Genomic DNA, 20,339 nt, shown 5'->3' with positions numbered 1-20,339 from the left:
AATAAATATCAGAAAGTTTCCCTCCCCAAAAGTGAGATGATAGTCAACAGCACAACAAAACTTTTTAATTGTTTTGAAAATTTCAGTTTGGATACCATAAAAGAAATTGAAGAATAATTTTAGAAAATTATAAAAGGCCTAAACTTATATTCTAACTTAAGCTGGAACTGCACTTCCTGAAATTATTTTTTCTTGTTTTTTTTTTTTTTTAAGATTTATTTATTTATTTTAGAGAGAGAGAGAGTGGGAGTGGGGAGAGGGAGGGCAAAGGAAGAGGGAGAGAGAGAATCTCAAGCAGACTCCCATCTAAGCGCAGAGCCAGATGCAGGGCTCCATCTCAGGACCCTGAGATCATGACCTGAGCCAAAATCAAGAGTTGGATGCTTAACCATCTGAGCCACCCAGGCGCCCCTAAGTTATTTGAAAAGTAAGATTTTTTAAAATTACTTTGTTCCCTTATAAATACGAATAATCCTAGCAATATAACTCTTCCATTCCGTCAGCATTTTTTTGAGAGGCTAATATGTCCTAACCCCTGTACTAGGTTCTGGATTTGTAGAAGGAAAACACCTGATTGTGAGGCTACACTACATAGAGATGTAGTGTAGATGAGTTAGGAAATGGAATTTTGGAAAGAGATAATGTAGAAAGCAGAGTAGATGAGTTAGGAAATGGAATTTTGGAAAGAGATAATGTAGAAAGCAGAGTAGAGGTGGGGCTTGGTTAACCTTAAGAGATAAAGAACAAGGATGTGGAAAAACTAGATCCCTTGTATACTCTTGGTGAGATTATCAAACAGCACAGCCACCATGGAAAATAGCATCATGGCGCCTCAAAAAATGTAAAACTAGAATTGTCATATGATCCCGCAGTTCCTCTTCTGCATCTATATCCAAAGAAAGAATTGAAAGCAGGATCTCAAAGAGAGATTTGCATACCCACATTCATAACAGCATTATTTACAGTATACCAAGAGGTGGAACCAACGCAAGTGTCCACTGACGAATGAATGGATAATCAAAATGTGGTCTATCCATGCAATGGAATAGTATTCAGCCTTAAAAAGGAAGGAAACTCTGAAACATGCTACTTAAGGACATTATGCTAAGTGAAGTAATAAGCCAGTCTCAGAAAGGCAGATACTGAATGATTCTACTTATATGAGGTATCTAGAGTAGTCCAACTCACAGAAACAGAAAGTAGAATGGTGGTTGCCAAGGACAGGGGGTAGGGGGAAACGGGGAGTTGGTATTTAATGAGTATGGAGTTTCAGTTTTGCAAGATGAAACTTACAAAAAGTTTGCAACTTTAAAACTAGCTCTAGAGAGTGCTTGAGTATAATCTAAATATACTTAATGCTGCTGAACTGGATATGTAGAAATGGTGAAAGTGGTAAATATTATGTCATGCATTTTTTACTACAATAAGAAGTAAGAAAAACAAGAGAGATCAAGGAAGGCAGAGCTCCATAAACCCGGCCCCTGAAGAAGGGCACCCTGATTTTTGTTATGAGCAAGAGATGAGGGGGTTTTTTTAGATGGTTGAATCTGAAGTGCCTGCCCAGCAAGAATAGCTAGGAAGTATTGGATGCAACAGGATCAGGGCTAGAAATATAGTTTATCATCGACACATTACAAGTACTTAGCCTTGATAGATTTCAATGAGCTTAGCAACAGGAGAGTAAGTAGAGATATAAAAAAGTGAAGGATAGAATTCCAGGTTCCAGCTTTTAAGGGGCAGATGGTAGATTAAAAAAAAAAAAAGAGAGAGAGAGAGATCTAAAGAAAAGCAGCAACCAGAGATTTAGAAGAAAATACCATACACAGGTCCAATAAGGTAAGGAAAGAAAAGTTAGCTGGAGGATTTGTTAACTAGTCAGTCTTTGGTTGCCTTGCCCTGGTGGCTAGTGGTGGTGGGATGGGGACTTCTATCACTCCCCCTGGAGCCATCTCCCCATCCAGGGGCTCTTAACCTGTGGGTTCATGACTCTTTGGACAGGCTTCAGGGAGTCTGTGAGCCCGCAGGATATCAATGCAAAATCTTGTATGAATGTGCTTTTCTTCTGCAGAGACTCTCCATGCCTTTCATGATGTGCCATAGCATATGGAGTCAAGATCCAGTATTTCTGCTACCCTGATTTTATTTAGATTATGAGTGTAATTCCTTTTTCTTGTCCATCTTGAGAACATAATCACAATTTATAGTATTGTTTTCTATGGGAAGATATCATCCAAGTTGTGAAGTGACATGCTGATGAACTCATGCGATGTATTTAAGTTGGAGACTTACCACTTTTACACTTTAAAATTTCAGTGGTTAGTCAACAGGGTAGAGTAGGACTCACACTGAGAATCAATCCAGTAGGGGCGCCTGAGTTGTTCAGTTGTTAAGCATCTGCCTTCAGCTCAGGTCATGATCCAGGCTCCCTGCTCAGCGGACAGCCTGCTTCTCCCTCTCCCACTCCCCCACCTTGTATTCCCTCTCTTGCTGTCTCTCTCTGTCAAATAAATAAATAAAATCTTAAAAAAAAAGAATCAAGCCAATAGTCAAAACCAGTCTTACTAGAGTGAATATAAGCACATGTTGCATTTTCAGGACCCCCTCCATCCCCTTACACTTTGACCATTACGGGCAAAAAGTATTCTGTGTATTTACTTTTATTTAGATAATCTCACTATATCTCAGTTTCCTCATTTCTAAGTTAGTTAATAGTTGCCAGATATTACATAATATAAAAAATGAATTTTACTTGTATAAACAAATGTTTATATTAACAGGTTTTTACATAATTGCCTTTCTGATTTTAGCATTTTCCCACATCTTTTTTTTTTTTAATTTGTCAGAGAGCGAGAGAGCACAAGCAGGGGGGAGCGGCAGAGAGAGAAGCAGGCTTTCTGCTGAGCAAGGAGCCTGATGCAGGGCTCGATCCCCAGACCCTGGGATCATGACCTGAGCCAAAGGCAGACACTTACTTAACTGACTGAGCCACCCGCGCATCCCCCCCCCATATCTCTTTATTTTATTTATTTATTTGACAGAGAGAGTGTGAGCGCAAGCAAGGGGAGAGGCAGAGAGAGAGAAGCAGACTCCCTGCTGAGCAGGGAGCCCGACGTGGGGCTCGATCCCAGGACCCTGGGATCATAACCTGAGCCGAAGGCAGACGCTTAACCAACTGAGCCACCCAGGAACCCTTTCCCACATATCTCCTGTGTGGTGTGGCCATTTTTCTTGTTTGAATTAGGTCATTCTGCATCAATACATCCTGTGAATTTTGCAGATACACTGGAACAAAAACTGTAAATTAATGCCCAGAAATCCATCCCTACACTTGGAAAAGCAGTTTGGAACACATATCTTATTGATAGCAGGGGAGAGGACATTCATGTCAGAAGAAGTTACAGCAGTCAGTCATAAGTCATTAACACTGTTGTTGGTGTTACGCCTAACAGAACTGAGGCCACATTTCAGCCTCGCGTCTGAGAGTGACACCGCTGATCAAGAAGACTTGGATGCAGAAGATGACCATGAGGAACGGCCTTTGAACCAAACTATCCGAAGACCTCATGCTGTCATTGAAGATGCTGTGGCTACCTCAGGGGTGAGCACGCTCAGTTCTACTGTATCCCACGACTCCCAAAATGCTCACCGGTCCCTCAATGTGCAACTTGGAAGGATGAAAATAGAAACTAATAGGTAAGTCCTATTCTGACGTGGGTGGGGTTCCTTTCCCTTCCTTTTATATAAGTGCATGTATTTTGGGTCTATTTTAAAGTTTGGTCCACAGATGGGGCACCTGGGTGGCTCCGTCAGTTAAGCATCCAACTCTTGATCTTGGCTCAGGTCATGATCTCAGGGTCGTGAGGTCAAGCCCTGCTCTGGGCTCCACACTGAGCATGGAGCCTGCTTAAGATTTTCTCTCTCCCTTTCCCCCACCCCCTCAAAAAAAATTAAAGTTTGGTCCAGAGAATACAAAATGATTCCTTTATCCCATTCACATAAACTTGGTTTGATATCTTTCTTTATCAAACAAGAGAGATTTGTCTTAGTCTCTTTAGTCAAAATCATTTTCTGCTCTACCAATTCAAGCCTTGTTCAGCACCATTCTTTGATCTCTGCTTTATCTCCAAGTACACTGAGATTTCCAAAGTAGTTGTAACCTCAGAGACTGTCTTGGACACAGACTCAGAGCATTATGTACCATCCCAGAAGCAGCTGAAAGACAGACAGGAAATCCATGTTCTTGAAAGCCCATGATTTGGAATATCAAGTTCTTTTAGAAGAGGAAGATCTCTGTTCTTGAGAATAGATTTAGTAGTGCTAAAGCTTTGCTTTTCTAAAAAGAACCTTGAAAGGATGATCGGTTGACTACATTTATGATCCTATTTTATTTTGAATATGCGCTTTCATATCTGAACTTTAATTTTTCTTTGAGAATTTGGTGACATAGAATCCACATGATCAGGTTATTAAGTGAAGAGTAAATATTTCCTGTTCTTCACAGAGGTTGGCACCGTTCAAGGTCTGAGTCTCTGATTTATAGCTTCCTGTGCTGGCTACAGTTGACATGTGAGCAACTGACTTTACGACTCTGGGTTTATAGTGAACCCTTCTTTTTTTTTGGAGTGAATCAATAACAGTTGTTCAAATATTTAGTTAAAAATCTTGTTCACCAGGAAGATAAAACATTTTATTTCTTGTCATAAGTTTAAGTTTTTAAAGTTAAGCTTGAATATCGAGCTTAGTACAAGTAGTACAAAGCTCATGTTGTATTCAGAAACATGAATTTTGGTTGCATGATTGAGTAAATCCATACATACCATCTACGGTTTACATAGAGAGATCTTTCTGAATAAGAGGGAAAATGGCTTTCTGGCCTCCAGATCCTAATCTTGTCCTTGGAAACCCAGCTCTTACTTGGCATCGCTACTATTTAGTGGAAGACTTTGTGTCCTTCCTCCTCTGAGACTTCTCCCATGACGTCCTTGGTGTCCCTCATTTCCTCAAGCAATACCCCAGTCATGACACTGCATCCGTTATAGTAGTTGTTAATTTTAGTCCTATTTTTTAGTTTACTCCCTCTGTCACCCAATCCTAGAAGGAGTTGTTTTTTATACCCCTCTCTGATCTCTGGAGGAGGAATGTTCACTCGCTACTGTTCGGGTCCGACCCCCAAACTCCTCCTCCACCCATGGTCAGAATTGTACAGGCAGTAAAGCTACTTCATTTACCAATGAGCTGGTCTATTTGTGCCTCTGGCCTTCAGACCTTCTGTCTATATGCCCTGGCTTGTGTCAATAGAACCTGCCTCAGCTGAGCGCAGCCTCTTCCTTCTCTCCTCACACCGCTCGAGTCACCCCGGTTTCCATCCTGTCCCCGCCCCCTGTCTGCGCGCCTGCGCCGTCCGCGGGCGGGAAGGGCCGCTCTTCCGAGGGCCGCGGGGGCGGCGGGCCTGCTTCCCCCACGTCTGTTGAGAGGGCTACGACTCGCCGTATTTCTTGAGTGTGTTGTTGCATTTCTCACAACAGCCCGCATTCATGTTTTTTCCCTACCTATTTACCCTTACATTCGTGACATCTACAAGATTATGAGCCTCCTTTGTCTGTTTCGAGTAGTACCTCGCACAGCTCCTCCCTGTCGCCCCCAGAGAAAGGAGACGAGGCACAAGATTCACCTCACCCGTGATGTAAAAAAGAGGTAGCTGCCTTCGTACTGGTACTAAGCAGCAGAAATGAGAGACTGGGGCGCCTGGGTGGCTCAGTCGGTTAAGCGACTGCCTTCGGCTCAGGTCATGATCCTGGAGTCCCAGGATCGAGTCCCGCATCGGGCTCCCTGCTCAGCGGGGGTCTGCTTCTCCCTCTGACCCTCTTCCCTCTCATGCTCTCTGTCTCTCATTCTCTCTCTCTCAAATAAATAAATAAATAAAATCTTTAAAAAAAATTTTTTTAAATAAAAAAAAGAAATGAGAGACTGATCATGTCTGTATCATTTTCAGCTGAATATTATTTGATATATAGAAGTTCATACATTACTGGGGCGCCTGGGTGGCTCTGTCGGTTCAGCTTCCCACTCCTGGTGTCAGCTCAGCTCATCATCTCAGGGTCCTGAGAGCGAGTTCCACCTCAGGCTCCTCACTCAGTGGGGAGTTGGCTGGAAGATTCTCACCCTGTGCCCCTCCCCCCGCCCATACACACACACACACACACACACACTCTCTCTCTCTCTCTCTCTCTAAAATAAATAAATATGGGACACCTGGGTGGCTCATTCGGTTAAGCATCTGCCTTCAGCTCAGGTCATGATCCCGGGGTCCTGGAATCCAGTCCCGCATGGGACTCCTCGCTCAGCAGATCTCCCTGTCTCTCTGCCTGCCATGCCCTCTGCTTGTGCTCACTCTCTCTCTCTGTCAAATAAATAAAATATTTTTTTAAATGTTTTAAAAAAATAAATAAGTCCTTTTAAAAAAGTTCATATATGGCAAAATAAACTTAGAGGAAATGTTAGTATGTTTTTAGGAAGGCTATAGCCCTCATGTTAGAAATCTTAAGCTTATATTTAGATAATCACTGATGAAGGTAAATCAGGTTTATCCAGCTCTTGATTACTAGATCACCAATAATAATACCAAATAGAGAAAATAACACGGTGGCTTTAGAATGTCTGTTTTACTTATATTTCGGGGTATGTTTACATAAAATGTTCTGGAAATAATGCACTTCACACCAGTGGTTGAGACAGTGTTGTAGGACAGTAATGCAGAGCTAGCTAAAATGTAACCAACACAGAGCTGACTGCTTATCTATCATACGATTCTGGAATTACCCACCCCCACCCATCTGAGTTAAAAAATTGACCTCAGAGCAGATGCTTGCCAAAGTTTTCTGGAACAGAAAGGCAGGCAATTGCCTTAATTTTGAAGAACTTCCCTCTTAACTGAAGACAAAGTGAAAATAAAACTGGTGGACTAGGTAAATAAATAATTTTGGGGAGCAGGATTTGGGACAAATGAAGTGACCTGTCAGCACTCTGCTTCCAAAGTTAAGTTCTGGCTTTTTTTTTTTTTTTAATAAATATTTACTTATTTATTCATGTATTAATACTCTTTTTAAGTTTTTATTTTCATTCCAGTTGCTAATATACAGTGTTATATTAGTCCCCTTTATTTTATTTTAATTATTATTTTTTAAATTTTATTTTATTATGTTATGTTAATCACCATACATCATTAGTTTTTGATGTAGAGTTCCATGATTCATTGTTTGCGTATAACACCCAATGCTCCATTCAATACATGCCCTCCTTAATACCCATCACCAGGCTAACCCATCCCCCCACCCCACCCCCTCTAGAACCCTCAGTTTGTTTCTCAGAGTCCATAGTCTCTCATGGTTTGTCTCCCCCTACGATTTTCCCCCCTTCATTTTTCCCTTCCTACTATCTTCTTCTTTTATTTTTTTTTTTAACATATAATGTATTATTTGTTTCAGAGGTACAGGTCTGTGATTCAACAGTCTTACACAATTCACAGCACTCACCATAGCACATACCCTCCCCAGTGTCCATCACCCAGCCACCCCATCCCTCCCACCCCCACCACTCCAGCAACCCTCAGTTTGTTGCCTGAGATTAAGAATTCCTTATATCAGTGAGATCATATGATACATGTCTTTCTCTGACTGACGTATTTCGCTTAGCATGACTTTTAAAGACAAAAAGAAAACATGTAGGGTGCGCCTGGGTGGCTCAGTTGGTTAAGCTACTGCCTTCGGCTCAGGTCATGATCCTGGAGTCCCAGGATCGAGTCCCACATCGGACTCCCTGCTCGGCAGGGAGTCTGCTTCTCCCTCTGACCCTCCCCACTCTCATGTGCTCTCTCTCATTCTCTCTCTCTCAAATAAATAAATAAAATCTTAAAAAAAAAAAAAAGAAAATACGTAGTCTAGATACACATAGGTTAAATTCTAGAAAAAGTCACTGTGTTCTTTAAAAAAAACAGTAAGAATACGCCATCAGTATTCCATACATATAAATCATCAAGGAAGACCAAAATACTTACTAGGCCAAGAAATTGCCACCTTAAAAATTCCTGCTGAGCTTGCTGTCCATTTCCTAGAGTATTGTTCTTGCTGGAGTGATAAACATCTCCTTCGATCCTCTGCTTTCCTCTGGCCCTCGGTTCCTGCTGCTCAATCCACCTGACTGTGCGCTGCTTACTTTCCTGTCTTTAAACAATCTGTCTTCCTCAAACCACCTTCTCTGGCTGCCCCTAGAGAGTCTTCCTTTTCGTCCCGCCTCTACGACCCACTCTACCCCAATCCTTTCTCCTAAGGGCCTCACATCTCTGTCCTGTGGGAAAGGAGGAGGAGCCCCTCCTGAGCCCCAGGCCCGAGGCTGTGGCTGGGGAAAGAATCGCCCTCCCTGACGGTCAGGTGCTGTCCTGGCACGTCGTTAGCTATAGCTGTCTCACTGAACGTTCGCAGTCATTCTTTCGGGAAGTTTTGCTTTTCTTTTCCAGGTGAGAAAACTGACGGCCAGAGGCGTTAAGTGATTTGTCAAAGTTAACATAGGAAGTGTGGGGCTGAACCAAGATTCAAGCCCAGGGCCGTCTTTCAGTTGCTGCCTTCAGAACATGCCAACTGAAGCGGAAACAAACTTTTGGAATGGAATCTGGTCCTGAGTTAAATCTATCCATACTGAGAAAATTAAATAAATACAGTTTGCTAAGAACTGTAGGGTATGCAACAATTTATCTTGATGATCTTATGAATAATTATGTACCTTAACTTAAAATTCTGAATCCAAGTCACCCAACGATAGTTTTCTAAAAAATCAGAGCATCGGGGTGCTTGGGTGGCTCAGTCGGTTAAGCGTCTGCCTTCAGCTCAGGTCATGATCCCGGGGCCCTGGGATCGAGCCCCACATCGGGCTCCCTGCTCCACGGGAAGCCTGCTTCTCCCTCTCCCACTCCCCCTGCTTGTGTTCCCTCTCCCGCTGTATGTCTCTCTGTCAAATAAAAATAAAATCTTTAAAAAAAAAAAAATCAGAGCACCTCCCTTTCTAACTTGGAGTATTTTTTCAGAGAACAGCGTTAGAAATGGTGAGTAGGAAACCAGTTGGCTCTTAGTTGCATAGTGAACCTTTCATGAATAAGAACTCTGATGTAAAGGATATGTTAGTTTCTCCTTGTTTCTTTGGAGAATGCATCAGATGCCAACTAAGAACTGAATGTACCAGGAACACAGCTATCCTTTTACCCACTTCACCAGTCCCCTTAGAAGGGAGAGGAATAATAGTAACATCCTCAACAATCCTAGCAACAACCATTACCATTTACTGAGTACTATAGGGGACCTCACCTATAGTTTATTTCTCAAATTTTCAGTTAAAAAAAATGACTGCCTTTCTGCTTTGCATTGATTATTATATCATTCATCATCAACTTTTTTTGATGAAGGGTCATACATGTAAAATACAGCTCTGTTAACATATATATTTTATTTTACTTTATTTGCCATTTATGGTCATAAAAAGAAACAATAAAATATCTCTGAAGATTTTGGCAGACAATTGGGGTGGTGAATTCTTGTCTGGAAGTACAAGCCTTCTAGAACTTCACTACTCAACATGGGGGTCTATGGACCTGCAACATGAGTATCACCTGGAGGGGCTCATTAGAAATGCAGAATCATGGGGCACCTGGCTGGCTCAGTTGGAAGAGCATGCAACTCTTGATCTCTGGGTTGTGAGTCCAAGCCCCATGTTGGGTATAGAGATTACTAAAATATATATATAAATAAACTTAAAAAAAAAGAAGCAATGCAGAATCTCAGACCTACCCCCAAAATTACTGGATCAGAATCTGCATTGCAATAAAATCCCAGGGATGTCTATGTTCCTTAGAGCTTGCAAAGTCCAGATCTAGAAGGTCACTCTGGCTGCTCCAGCTTTATTATCCTGTCAACCAATATAATTTTCTTTTACAGATTACTGGAAGAATTGGTTCGGAAAGAGAAAGAATTACAAGCACTACTTCATCGAGCTATTGAAGAAAAAGACCAAGAAATTAAACACCTGAAGCTTAAGTCCCAACCAATAGGTGAATAGTAGGAAATTTTAAAGTGATACTGTTAAACCAGGCTGCCACAAAAAGGGTAGGAAGCCAACAGGCAGTTTTATTTCATGGTTTAATTGGCCTCTGTCACTTGTGCCACGATTACAAGCAGAAATTGCTTTTAAGAAATACCCAATTCTTAATTGCAGCAAACTATAATTTCGATATAACTTAATTTCAAATAAGATGATTCATGGTCATCTTTTCCTGAGATTAGTTGCGGTAAATAGGGCTCTAACACTTTTTTGGTTGTTATTTTTTTGTAATGTTCAAATGAGACTACTAGAATAAAATACTATTTTTGGCCATTTATGCATTTGTATTCTGTATATCCTGGGGTGTTTTTTTTTCCCATATTATTGCAAATAGTGAAAAAAGAGATTATTATATGATTATATAGTTTTTGGCTAATTATGCTCGTGTTTGTCACATGAAAAACCCACAGTACAATTTTGGTGAAACTAGTTTATTCTAAGAAACTATATAATTGATATGAAAGTATGAGGTGGGAATATCATTACGTTATTGCTTCTGCCTCTCCATTTATCAGTAGTCTTCAAGAGTTTTGTTTATATTACCATTTATACTGCCAATCTCGACTGTTTCTATTATTTTCTGATAGAGCAAAATCTTCTAAAGTATTAATAAATGTCTGTTGACTGCGGAGGTCTCAGATGGCCGCTGTAAGGAGAAGCTAAGAATGTCCCTCCCTTCCCAATTCTGTCCTAGATATTCCTGGATTGCCCATATGCCCCCGGGGTTCTCCTGGCACAAATACTGAAGAGTCTGAACTTACTGAGTGGCTGAGAGAAAAGGGAGCTGATGAAGACACTATAAGTCGGGTAAAGAAAACTATCCATGGGACAAGCTTTTCTTTCACCCCATAATGTTGCGTGCCTACTGTGTGCGAGGCACAGGGCATACACACTGGTGAGCCCCCCTGTGGCTTACAGACTAGGGTCGGCAGATGGTCATCAAATAATTCCACAGATAAAGCGTAGTGATACCCTGATAAACTCCGTGAAGGAAAGGTAATCAAGTGTTAGGAGACAGAGAGAGGAAGAGGTTAGGGAAGGTTCTCGCCGAAGGTGGTGAATGAGCTGAAATCTAAAGGCATACGTAGGAATAAACCAAGCCATCTGTATGTGTATTTGGGGAGGGGAGTCAGGAGGGAAAAATCATTCAGGGGTCGGGCTGCTGTATGTGCAAAAACAATGAGGCGGGCAAAAGCTCTGTAGTCCAGGACCCCTGAGGAGTTTTTGTATTTTTGAACTGAAAATAAGGAAGAGTGGAAAAATCAAGACAAAACTAAAATTGTAAAGTTTCTAATTCTCTCTTTTGTTTAACATTTTAGTTCTCTCACATTATTAGACTCTACTGGGCAGTGGCTATTTATTGATATTTAATAAAATAGATCTAGTCTGTCAACTTGTGTCAGGAACACTTTCAAATCTGTAATAACCTAATTTCCCTCTGCTCCTTACACTTTGGTAATCAGCAGAAGTAGCACTTATGTTTGAAGATTACATACATGTATACACACATACACACAAAAAGAGATTGTATTTTTTATTATTTTATAGAAAGGGCCCCAATACAATATTAAACTAGCTTTAGTTTTGTGTTTAAATTTTTTAAGTAACTAAGAATACAGATTTTTTTTCTCTTTACTTGATAATTCATTGGGCTACTAAATAATATTTAGGGTTTCCTTAGAAATCTAAATTGAACAAGTTACTGCTACATAAATTTAAACAGCTCTCTTGCTTATGGAGAATGATGCATCCATTCAAGTTCTCTGAAATATTTATTCCTCAAACTAAGACTCCACAATTAAGGAGTAGTAATTGATGATCCACTAAATCATTGACTTTTTTTTATTTAAAATTATAGCTTCAGTTTAAATTTAGGACTCTGATTTTATAGTAATTGTTTTTAAAAAGTACCTTTTATTAGCTATGAAAAATAAGTCCAGAAATTAAGTGTAAACAATACCTTTCCAGGAACGCTTTTTAATCCACTTGAGAAAAATAAAGCTACACAGCAACAAACCTCAAATATAAACATTGTTGGGGGGGGGATGAGATAACAAGGTGATGTGCATTAAGGAGGGCACATATTGTAATGAGCATTGGGTGTTATATACAACTGATGAATTACTGAACTCTACATCTGAAACTAATGATACATTACATGTTAACTAATTGAATTTAAATAAGTAAAATATATAAATGTTATGAACAGCAGATGTAACTACAAATGAGTTTTATCTGTTCATTAGAAGGCCTATCAGAAATTGTGTTGCTTGTAATCTTTATGCATTTGGAAGTCATATGGATGTATTTCTTTGTAATTATTTTGTAACAGGAGGGACTTTTTCTTAATAATTCCAGAAGATTATGTTTTTTTGTTTGTTTTCCAAAAGATTATGTTTCTGGTAGACTTCCTTTTAGATTCATTTCTAAATTATTGCCAACGTTTATATTATGGAGTTTACGATTTCTTAATGGTGTATAAAACATCTTATTTTTGTGCATATTTTACTTTCTCCACAGTTTTTGGCTGAGGATTATTCACTAGAGGATGTTCTCTACTATGTTACACGTGATGATTTAAAATGCCTCAGACTAAGGTACCACTTTTCTTTCTCTTCCTTTTTCATGATGCAAAGAGCGCTGGGCTGAGAAGTCTGGGTTCCTGCCCTGGCTGGGCCCCTCACCAGATCTAACCATCTCAGCAGTCCTGGGCCCCGTTCTCTGGTTTGCATTTGCTTTGAGTAAACTGAGTTTGTTGCGCCAAGCTATTACTGGGCACTCTTAAAACCACTATTTCTATATTTGTAAATGCAAATCAACTCAAAGAATTTCTTGATAATAGAGTAGACGGAGGCCATGCAGTTATTTTAAAGCTGCCTTAAACAAATGCTCTCATTTAGTTCATGATTGTGCCATAATTATTAGAAATAGGGGTGCCTGCGTGGCTCAGTTGGTTAGGCGACTGCCTTCGGCTCGGGTCATGATCCTGGAGTCCCGGGATCCAGTCCCACATTGGGCTCCCTGCTCAGTGGGGAGTCTGCTTCTTCCTCTACCCTACCCCCTCTCGTGCACTCTCTCCCTCACTCTCTCTCTCAAATAAATAAAATCTTTAAAACAAATTATTAGAAATAATAGGATAGGTGCTGATTTGCCATCCACGTACCACATATAACGTGATACAGTTTCTTATAGTTTTCTCTATCAGGCCAAGCATATGCATTACTGACTCACACAGAATTCTATAAAGACCCATTTCAAACGTGCTGAAAATCTGCAATGATGCTTTGGGAACTGGTAGTCTGTGGGAGTGGAAAGGAAAGGCAGGGAAGGGCAATGACAAAACATAGAAAGAATACATGAGGACCCATAAGACTTTGGGATCTCTGTGTTCTGATCAGAGCAGCTAGAGACGAAGAAGTCACTTGTATATATCAAGGGCAATGTTTCAAATGAGGTGTTCTGTTCCCCATGTTCTTGTGTCTTTAAACAGGGGAGGGATGCTTTGCACACTGTGGAAGGCCATCACCGACTTCCGAGACACACAGACTTGACTGTCGCTCAGTTGGTTTCCAGCCTTCCGTGGAGATTCTAACAGACAGAACTGATCTTCGCAGGGGAGGGAGAACCTAAGAGAGAGGAGAAAGAAGCTGCACTTTAAATCCAGTATTTGTTTACTTGTGTTAAAAGGAGAAAAAAAAAAAAAAAGACAAAATACACTGAAATTTCCTAACTGCTTCTATTTCTACAATTCATAAGGATTCTTTGTAAGGACTCTCAAAAATAATCCTAAACATCAGGATGCTTGGGATTATTTTAGTCTAAACATTTTTATGGAAATATTTTTAACTTAGCAGCTGTTGCACTTCGGCCAAATGTCTCTTTTACACGAAACGGATAGAACATTTCATGTGATTGTGCATCACTGGAACAAAACCAAAATGTGACCATAACTTTTTAGGCTTATGTGTGTGTGTAAGATACTCTGAGTAGAAATGCATAATTTCAATTGTGTAAAGTTTATGTTTTTTTTTAAGTGTGTAGAATCCGAGAAGCAGTGGTTTTTACTTACCTATGTGTATTAATTGTAATATTGACTCTATTTTGTAACTTAAGTTTCTGGCGCATAGTACGTTCATTTGAGTCGTGTTTGTACTACTGAACTGTACCAGTTGCACATGTCTGAATTATAGTAATGTTAGCTTGTTCTAAAGCTATCCATTTTGTCATATTTACTCTAAAAAGTAAAAAGACTCTTAACGTACTGTTCGATAAATTCTAAAGAATTCTTATTTTGTTTGGACAAACCAGATAAACTACTGTGTCAAACTTCTAGTTGTTTCTTCTGCTCTTCTATTAAATAGAATCTGTCTTCTAGTCAAGTAATCAAAGAACAGGTGATCTGCAAGCTGTCCCTCAGGGCACCAGAGTGGTAAGAGAGAGGGTTAAGGAAAAGAAGAATTTACATAAAAGAAAGTCCCTGTGCTTTTTCTCAAGGCCACAAGTTATCTTGAGTGACTACTGTGTATCTCAGAGGGTCTGCACATAGCATCCCAGCGGAGAATACTGTATTTTCTGTCTCCTTAATAGTTTAGTTCTCGTATTGGAGGGAAATGTTTTTATTTGAAGCTGAATATTATAGTTTAGAAGCCTGCCCATATTAATAGGGTGAAGTCTGAAGCTCTTAGATGGATGAGATAAACACAAAATTCTTAGATACAGAGGAACTTGCTTATTATACAGGACAGAATTAACATAGAGCTGTTCGTGCATCATGACTTGACCCATACATAAGTCTTTGAGAAAACAGGAGTCATCTTTATTTCTATGTGAAAATCAAGGTCCGATATATCTTGTATTGCATTAGACTGCACAGAAAGTTCTCACCTTATTTTCTCATTGGATACTTGCAACAACATAGCTGCATCTTTTTTTACATCCCAATCTCAAGGACAGATAGCTGCCTCTTGTAACCTGTGGGGAAAGTTCAAAGGAGATGAGGTGTAAATTAAATGATATGTCATTTCATTCATATTGACACAGGGTAATTGTTTTTTTAAAGATTTGTTTACTTATTTTAGAGAGATAGCATGAGCAGGAGGGGACCACAACCTGACCCAAAAGCAAGAGTCGGTCGCTTAGCTGACTGAGCCACCCAGGCATCCCCAACACAGGGTAGTTCTTAATTAAGCCACAGTTCATCTCCCCAGTTCTTTTTTTTTTTTTTTTTAAAGATTATTTATTTATTTGACACAGAGAGAGCGAGAGCACAAGCAGGGGGAGTGGCAGGCAGAGGCAGAGGGAGAAGCAGGCTCCCCACAGAGCAGGGGGAGCCCGACGCGGGGCTCGATCCCAGGACCCCGGGACCATGACCTGAGCCGAAGGCAATCGCTTAACCAACTGAGCCACCCAGGCGCCCTCATCTCCCCAGTTCCAATGGCAAGGTGCTTCTTTTAGATTGTGCATAGGATCAAGCTACCCATCTTCAACCAATTCTTTAATGATAGGGTCTTTCCTTGGGATCTTCCTCCTACCTTATCTTTGTGGGCTTTGTGGGTTCCTCTATTCCTGCATGGTTCATAATACATTCCCAGGCCAGCATCATTAGGTTTTTGTCAGAACTGTGGGCCTCAGTCACAAAAGAAGGCAGTTCCATTATGGCCCAAGTTCCATTAAAGGTTTCACTTTAAAGACGTTTGGCATCAATCTAGGACAGTGACTCTCACCCAGCTTCACATTAAAATTACCAGGATGCTTTTTAAAATATACTGATGAGGGGAACCTGGGTGGCTCAGTTGGCTAAGCATCTGACTTAGGCTCAGGTCATGATCTCAGGGTCCTGGGATGAAAACTCGCATGGGGCTCCCTGCTTAGCAGGGAGTCCGTTTGTCCCTCTGCCCCTCCCCCTACTCGTGCTCTCTCTCTCAAATAAATAAATAAAATCTTTAAAAAAATAATAAAAATAAAATATACAGATGCCACCACCTTAGAGAAACTGTGTTTATTGGTTTGGGTAATAAACAATGACCATTGGGTAAGGCCCATATATCCTATTTTTAAAAAGCTCTGCAGATGATTTAATAGTATCAAGTCCCACCTTCTTATTCCAAGAGACGCCTGGACAGAGAAATAGAGCCGCTTTCCATGGAGGTGGTAGTAAGATGGTTACTATTCATTTTCCATTTGGTGTAGCAAGAGTCTAGACACATAGGCCTGGAGCAAGACCATCACTTTCCCTTTTGACCTTGGGCAGATTGATTAACCTCTCTAAGTCTCAGGTTCCTCTTCTGAAATGGGAGAAGTCATGTACCTTCCTCATAGGGCTGTTGTAAGATTTAAATAAAATCATGCAGACAAGATGCCTAGTGCAATGCTTGGCAGATAGTAAGCAATCAGACACTGCCTGTTACTGTTACCTCTTATCATTCATTCAGAAGTAGTTATGAAATACTTATTGGGTACTACATCCTGTGGTGCATGAACAAGACACAGTTCTTGCCCCCTGGAGTTCACTGTCAGAGGTGGGATAGAGGCAAAGCAGAAACAATAGTACATGCAGTAAGTGCTACAGTTACAGCTGACCGCCAAGGGGTAGGAGGGTCAAGGAAAGCTTTCCAGAGAAGCGAGGTTCAGAGCTGTGCCTGGAAAGATGATTTGTACCAGAACAGTTACGCATGGGTGGTGGAGACAGCCCCATAAGAGAAACAAAACCAGAATTTGCTGCGTGTGAGGCAATGTGGCAGCAGGAGAGACACGCATGATACCTATCTGGTTCAGAAGGCATGCAACACACATTATGTCATCAAGGACATCTGCGATTTGTAAACAAGGACAATAATTGATGGCTTCAGACTTTACAGACACCGTATATGTCTTCAATCTGATATGACAAAGTCCCTGCCAACAAGTAACTCATATCAGATTGAAGAGACAGATCTGCAATAACAAATCACACCTACTCTATGCGAAAGGCCAGATGAATGCAAACCCAAACCCCCTGGAGAGCTTCAGAGGACAAGCTGGCTGGGGGCCAGGGCCGTGGAGGAAGACCTCAACCAGGGCATCAGAAAGAAGGAATTCAATAACTCAGGACTGGGGAAGTCAATCAGGGTAGAGAGTTCCAAGAACAAAGGCAGAAAGCGGGGATTTGCGAGACGTTCTGGAGAAAGTGAACAACTTTTATATTACATTAGACCATACAAAAATTTTAACTCATATTTGGCTGGAAATAGGTGTTCTAGAAATAAAAAGTGGAAAGTGGGATAGGAGAGAGCTCAGGGTGTGATGGGGGATGGTCACGGAGGGAAGTTGTGTTGGTATGTAATTATGTAGAAATGGGGAATCTGTTAAAGGGTTTTGAGCAAGGGAGGGGTGAGTGTAAAGTAGTTTATGAGAAGATTAATCCAGTGAAGTGGAGAAATGAGAGAGAACAGAAACTGGACAGAGTGGTTCAGAGACTGATTCAGATGTGAATGAGAGTCCAGGAGCAGAGCAGTAGGAATTGAGAGGGCAGAATTAAAACCATGAGTTGACAAGATTTGGGAACTATGATTTGGGCAGTGATGACAAGGAAGAGGAAAGAATAGATGTTGAAGCTATGTAAGTAAGAGAAGAATTCGAAAACAGGCAAGTTTGAAGGGAAGCTTTTTTGAGACATGATGAACTAATGGCAGAGCATTCCGATAGAAATGTGCAGAGACCATTGAGAATGTACTGGTGGAAGTTAGGACAGAGGTCAAGAGTATATATTCTGGATCTAGGAGTCACCTTGATGGGGATAACAGTAAGTGAGGGCTTATGAGAGATAGGTAGGGCCTAAAATTCTGGGAAAAGGAAGGCTTGGGGATGGTTTGGGAGGAAGGAGGAATTTAAATCAGCAACAGAGACAAAAGGACTGGTCACAGAGGAATGAGAAAACCAGGCCAGTGGTGTAAGCCAAGAGGAAGATTATCAGAGGATCTGGTACAGCAGGAAGTTCAGGAGAACAACAGATTAAAAAATAATAATAGGTAAATGTGATTTTGTGACCTGGAAAGTTTATTTACAGACAGGCAAGAAAGATTAATAAAGCTGGTTAAACAAAGAGAATAAGACAATGGTACATTTATTATCTTTGGTGAACAAAATGTATGACAATAGATTTGGGCGGGTGGGATGTCAAGGGAAGAAATTTTCAGAATCAAAGAGCCCTAAATGTACTTGTTGAGGGAGAGGCCCTGAATGGAGATGCATTTTAGAAGACAGGGATGAGGTTTCAAAGGAGGCGGGAGGGGTGGGGGGCTGATGGCATCAGGAGGTTCAGCTCCTCCTCCTGGAAAAGGGAACTGTGATTATTCGGAGAGTTTTGAGATGGGTGTGGGAACTCAAGACAGATGGCTTCTCTGTGCTAAGTACAGCACGAAGTACAACATGGTGGTGTATGACATTTAACAGATACTGTCCCTTACCGCATTTTTGTTCGACAGCTCGCCCTGTTACAGACCCCGGGTTAAGTTTGAAACACATAGCCAATTCAGGGCTTAAGTGCTGGATTTTGGTGTGTTTCTTATAGCACTTACTTTTGTGTAACTTGTGACAGACTAAAACATAAGTTAGCAAAAGAATGCAAGAAGAGATAAGCACATACCCAAAACAAACCAAACCACAGAGGACACACACAAACACCACTAAGTCTTGACTTTGTGGTGGGGTGGGTGTATGTATCACAGAAAGAATTCAGGGGCTTACTGAAGTAGGGAGTAAATCAATGTTCTTCCAGAGTTCAACTCTTTAAATTCAACTAAGAAAATCTTTCTGATGTTCATAGGAAAGTGTCTCAAACTCTGATGACTTCATGTAGTAAAAAATGTCTTTGCTGAGACCCAAGCTGAGGTCTACAACCACCTCCACCCACCTGGTACTTTATTTTTATTGATTAGACATCTGTTAAGAGTGATGTGAATGTGATTTAGGAAGATCTCATAGCTAAACGATCAGTTTGCCTAACCCACCATAGAAATGGCACTAAGGGAAAATCCATTACTGCAAACCATGGCATCAGGGTCCCTTAGTTAAAACCCCTACCAAGTCAGCCAGTGAACCAGGAAACCAAATAAAAACAGCCCAGCCCTGAGCTGAGTGGCGGGGTTTATATGCAAGGATGGTGAGAACTGTCACCCTAACAAGACCTCAACACTGTTCCCAGGCACTCTTGGGCCTTCAACAGATTCTGCTGAAGTCCTTGAAAGGGTTTTAAATTGTTGGGAACCTCCTGGTTATGTTCAGCCAACCGAGACTGTGGGAGTGCACTTCTGTGTAACCAGGCGGAACTGGTCGCTGCTCAGTTTTGTTCCTTATGTTTCCATTTATGCAAGCTACTTTTTTTCCCCTCAGCATTTTGTTGCTTATCGTTTATTTGCCTAATAGAGCAGAAATGAGTTTCTCCTCAGCTAATAATGTTTCTTTTATATACATATGTATATATATTGTTGCCTATTGCTTTTTTCCCTGGTCTTCCTGAGCAAGCCAGAAGTCCTCCAGGTAGTTGCTAATTGGAAACCAAGAACAAGAAGCCACATCACCGGGCATAAGTTTCACTAACTTGTGTGCCCTGGGGCTCATCAGATACAAAGGCCTGCTGAAAAGATAATGGCGTCCTAAAACGCGGATGGGAACCCGAACCCAGCGTGGAATCCAGGCGTGTACTTCAGCTTTCCACGTGGCATCATGCACTTGGCGGCTGTCACCATGAACTCTAGCCCTGGCCAAGTCAAAACTGACCCGGCTGCTTCAGAGTTCAGAGGGGAACAGAGCGTCCCGATGCCCTCGCGTCACTTCGGCTGAGTCTCAGGCGGCCCGGTCGCAGGCGCCACTAAGCGTCGTCGCCCCACCTCCAGACCTCGAGGAGCCCGCAGCCGTCTCAGGGGTGGGCAAGGGCTCCCGGCCAGGTGCCTGGCTCCGCCCGCCGCCCTCGCGGCCCACACCCCGCAGCGTCGGTCGGAGCGGCTGCCACGCCGCACCTGCCCGCGAGGGGGCGCGCCCGCGCGTCGGTCTCAAGCTGCTCGCAGCCGGCAGGCTCACGCTCCCTCCTCCCTCCGCCCTCCTCCCTCCGCCCTCCCTAGACAGCGCTCACCTGTCTGGGCCGCGGGCCCTGGAGGCGGGGGGCCGGCGGGAGCGAAGCCGAGGAAGAGGGCGGAGCGGCTCTCGAAGCGCGTCATCCG

At 41.7% G+C, this 20,339-nt stretch overlaps 1 protein-coding gene and 1 long non-coding RNA gene across 2 annotated transcripts in view; one reads left to right on the top strand and one right to left on the bottom strand.

The window, feature by feature from the left end:
• MAP3K5 (mitogen-activated protein kinase kinase kinase 5) overlaps positions 1–14,473 on the top strand; it is a 194,390-nt gene extending 179,917 nt beyond the window's left edge. The window contains exons 26-30 of the mRNA XM_034990749.1: positions 3,450–3,693; positions 9,981–10,093; positions 10,838–10,950; positions 12,664–12,740; positions 13,634–14,473. Of these exons, the coding sequence (XP_034846640.1) occupies positions 3,450–3,693; positions 9,981–10,093; positions 10,838–10,950; positions 12,664–12,740; positions 13,634–13,694 (608 nt within the window). The 3' untranslated portion in view covers positions 13,695–14,473. The remainder of the gene's footprint in view (positions 1–3,449; positions 3,694–9,980; positions 10,094–10,837; positions 10,951–12,663; positions 12,741–13,633) is intronic.
• On the bottom strand, positions 13,693–20,336 carry LOC118000832. The gene is made up of 3 exons (XR_004676577.1): positions 20,252–20,336; positions 15,028–15,114; positions 13,693–13,769 (listed from the first exon to the last, which is right to left on the bottom strand). It is a non-coding gene; the product is annotated as an uncharacterized LOC118000832 (long non-coding RNA).
• Positions 20,337–20,339: the final 3 nt, after the last annotated feature.

The sequence above is a fragment of the Mirounga leonina genome, unplaced genomic scaffold (assembly GCF_011800145.1).
Source record: "Mirounga leonina isolate KUSES-001 unplaced genomic scaffold, KU_Mleo_1.0 Mir_53, whole genome shotgun sequence".
NCBI classification, from domain to species: Eukaryota; Metazoa; Chordata; class Mammalia; order Carnivora; family Phocidae; genus Mirounga; species Mirounga leonina.
Note: the sequence above shows the minus strand (reverse complement) of the source record. Positions and strands in the feature narration are given on the sequence as shown.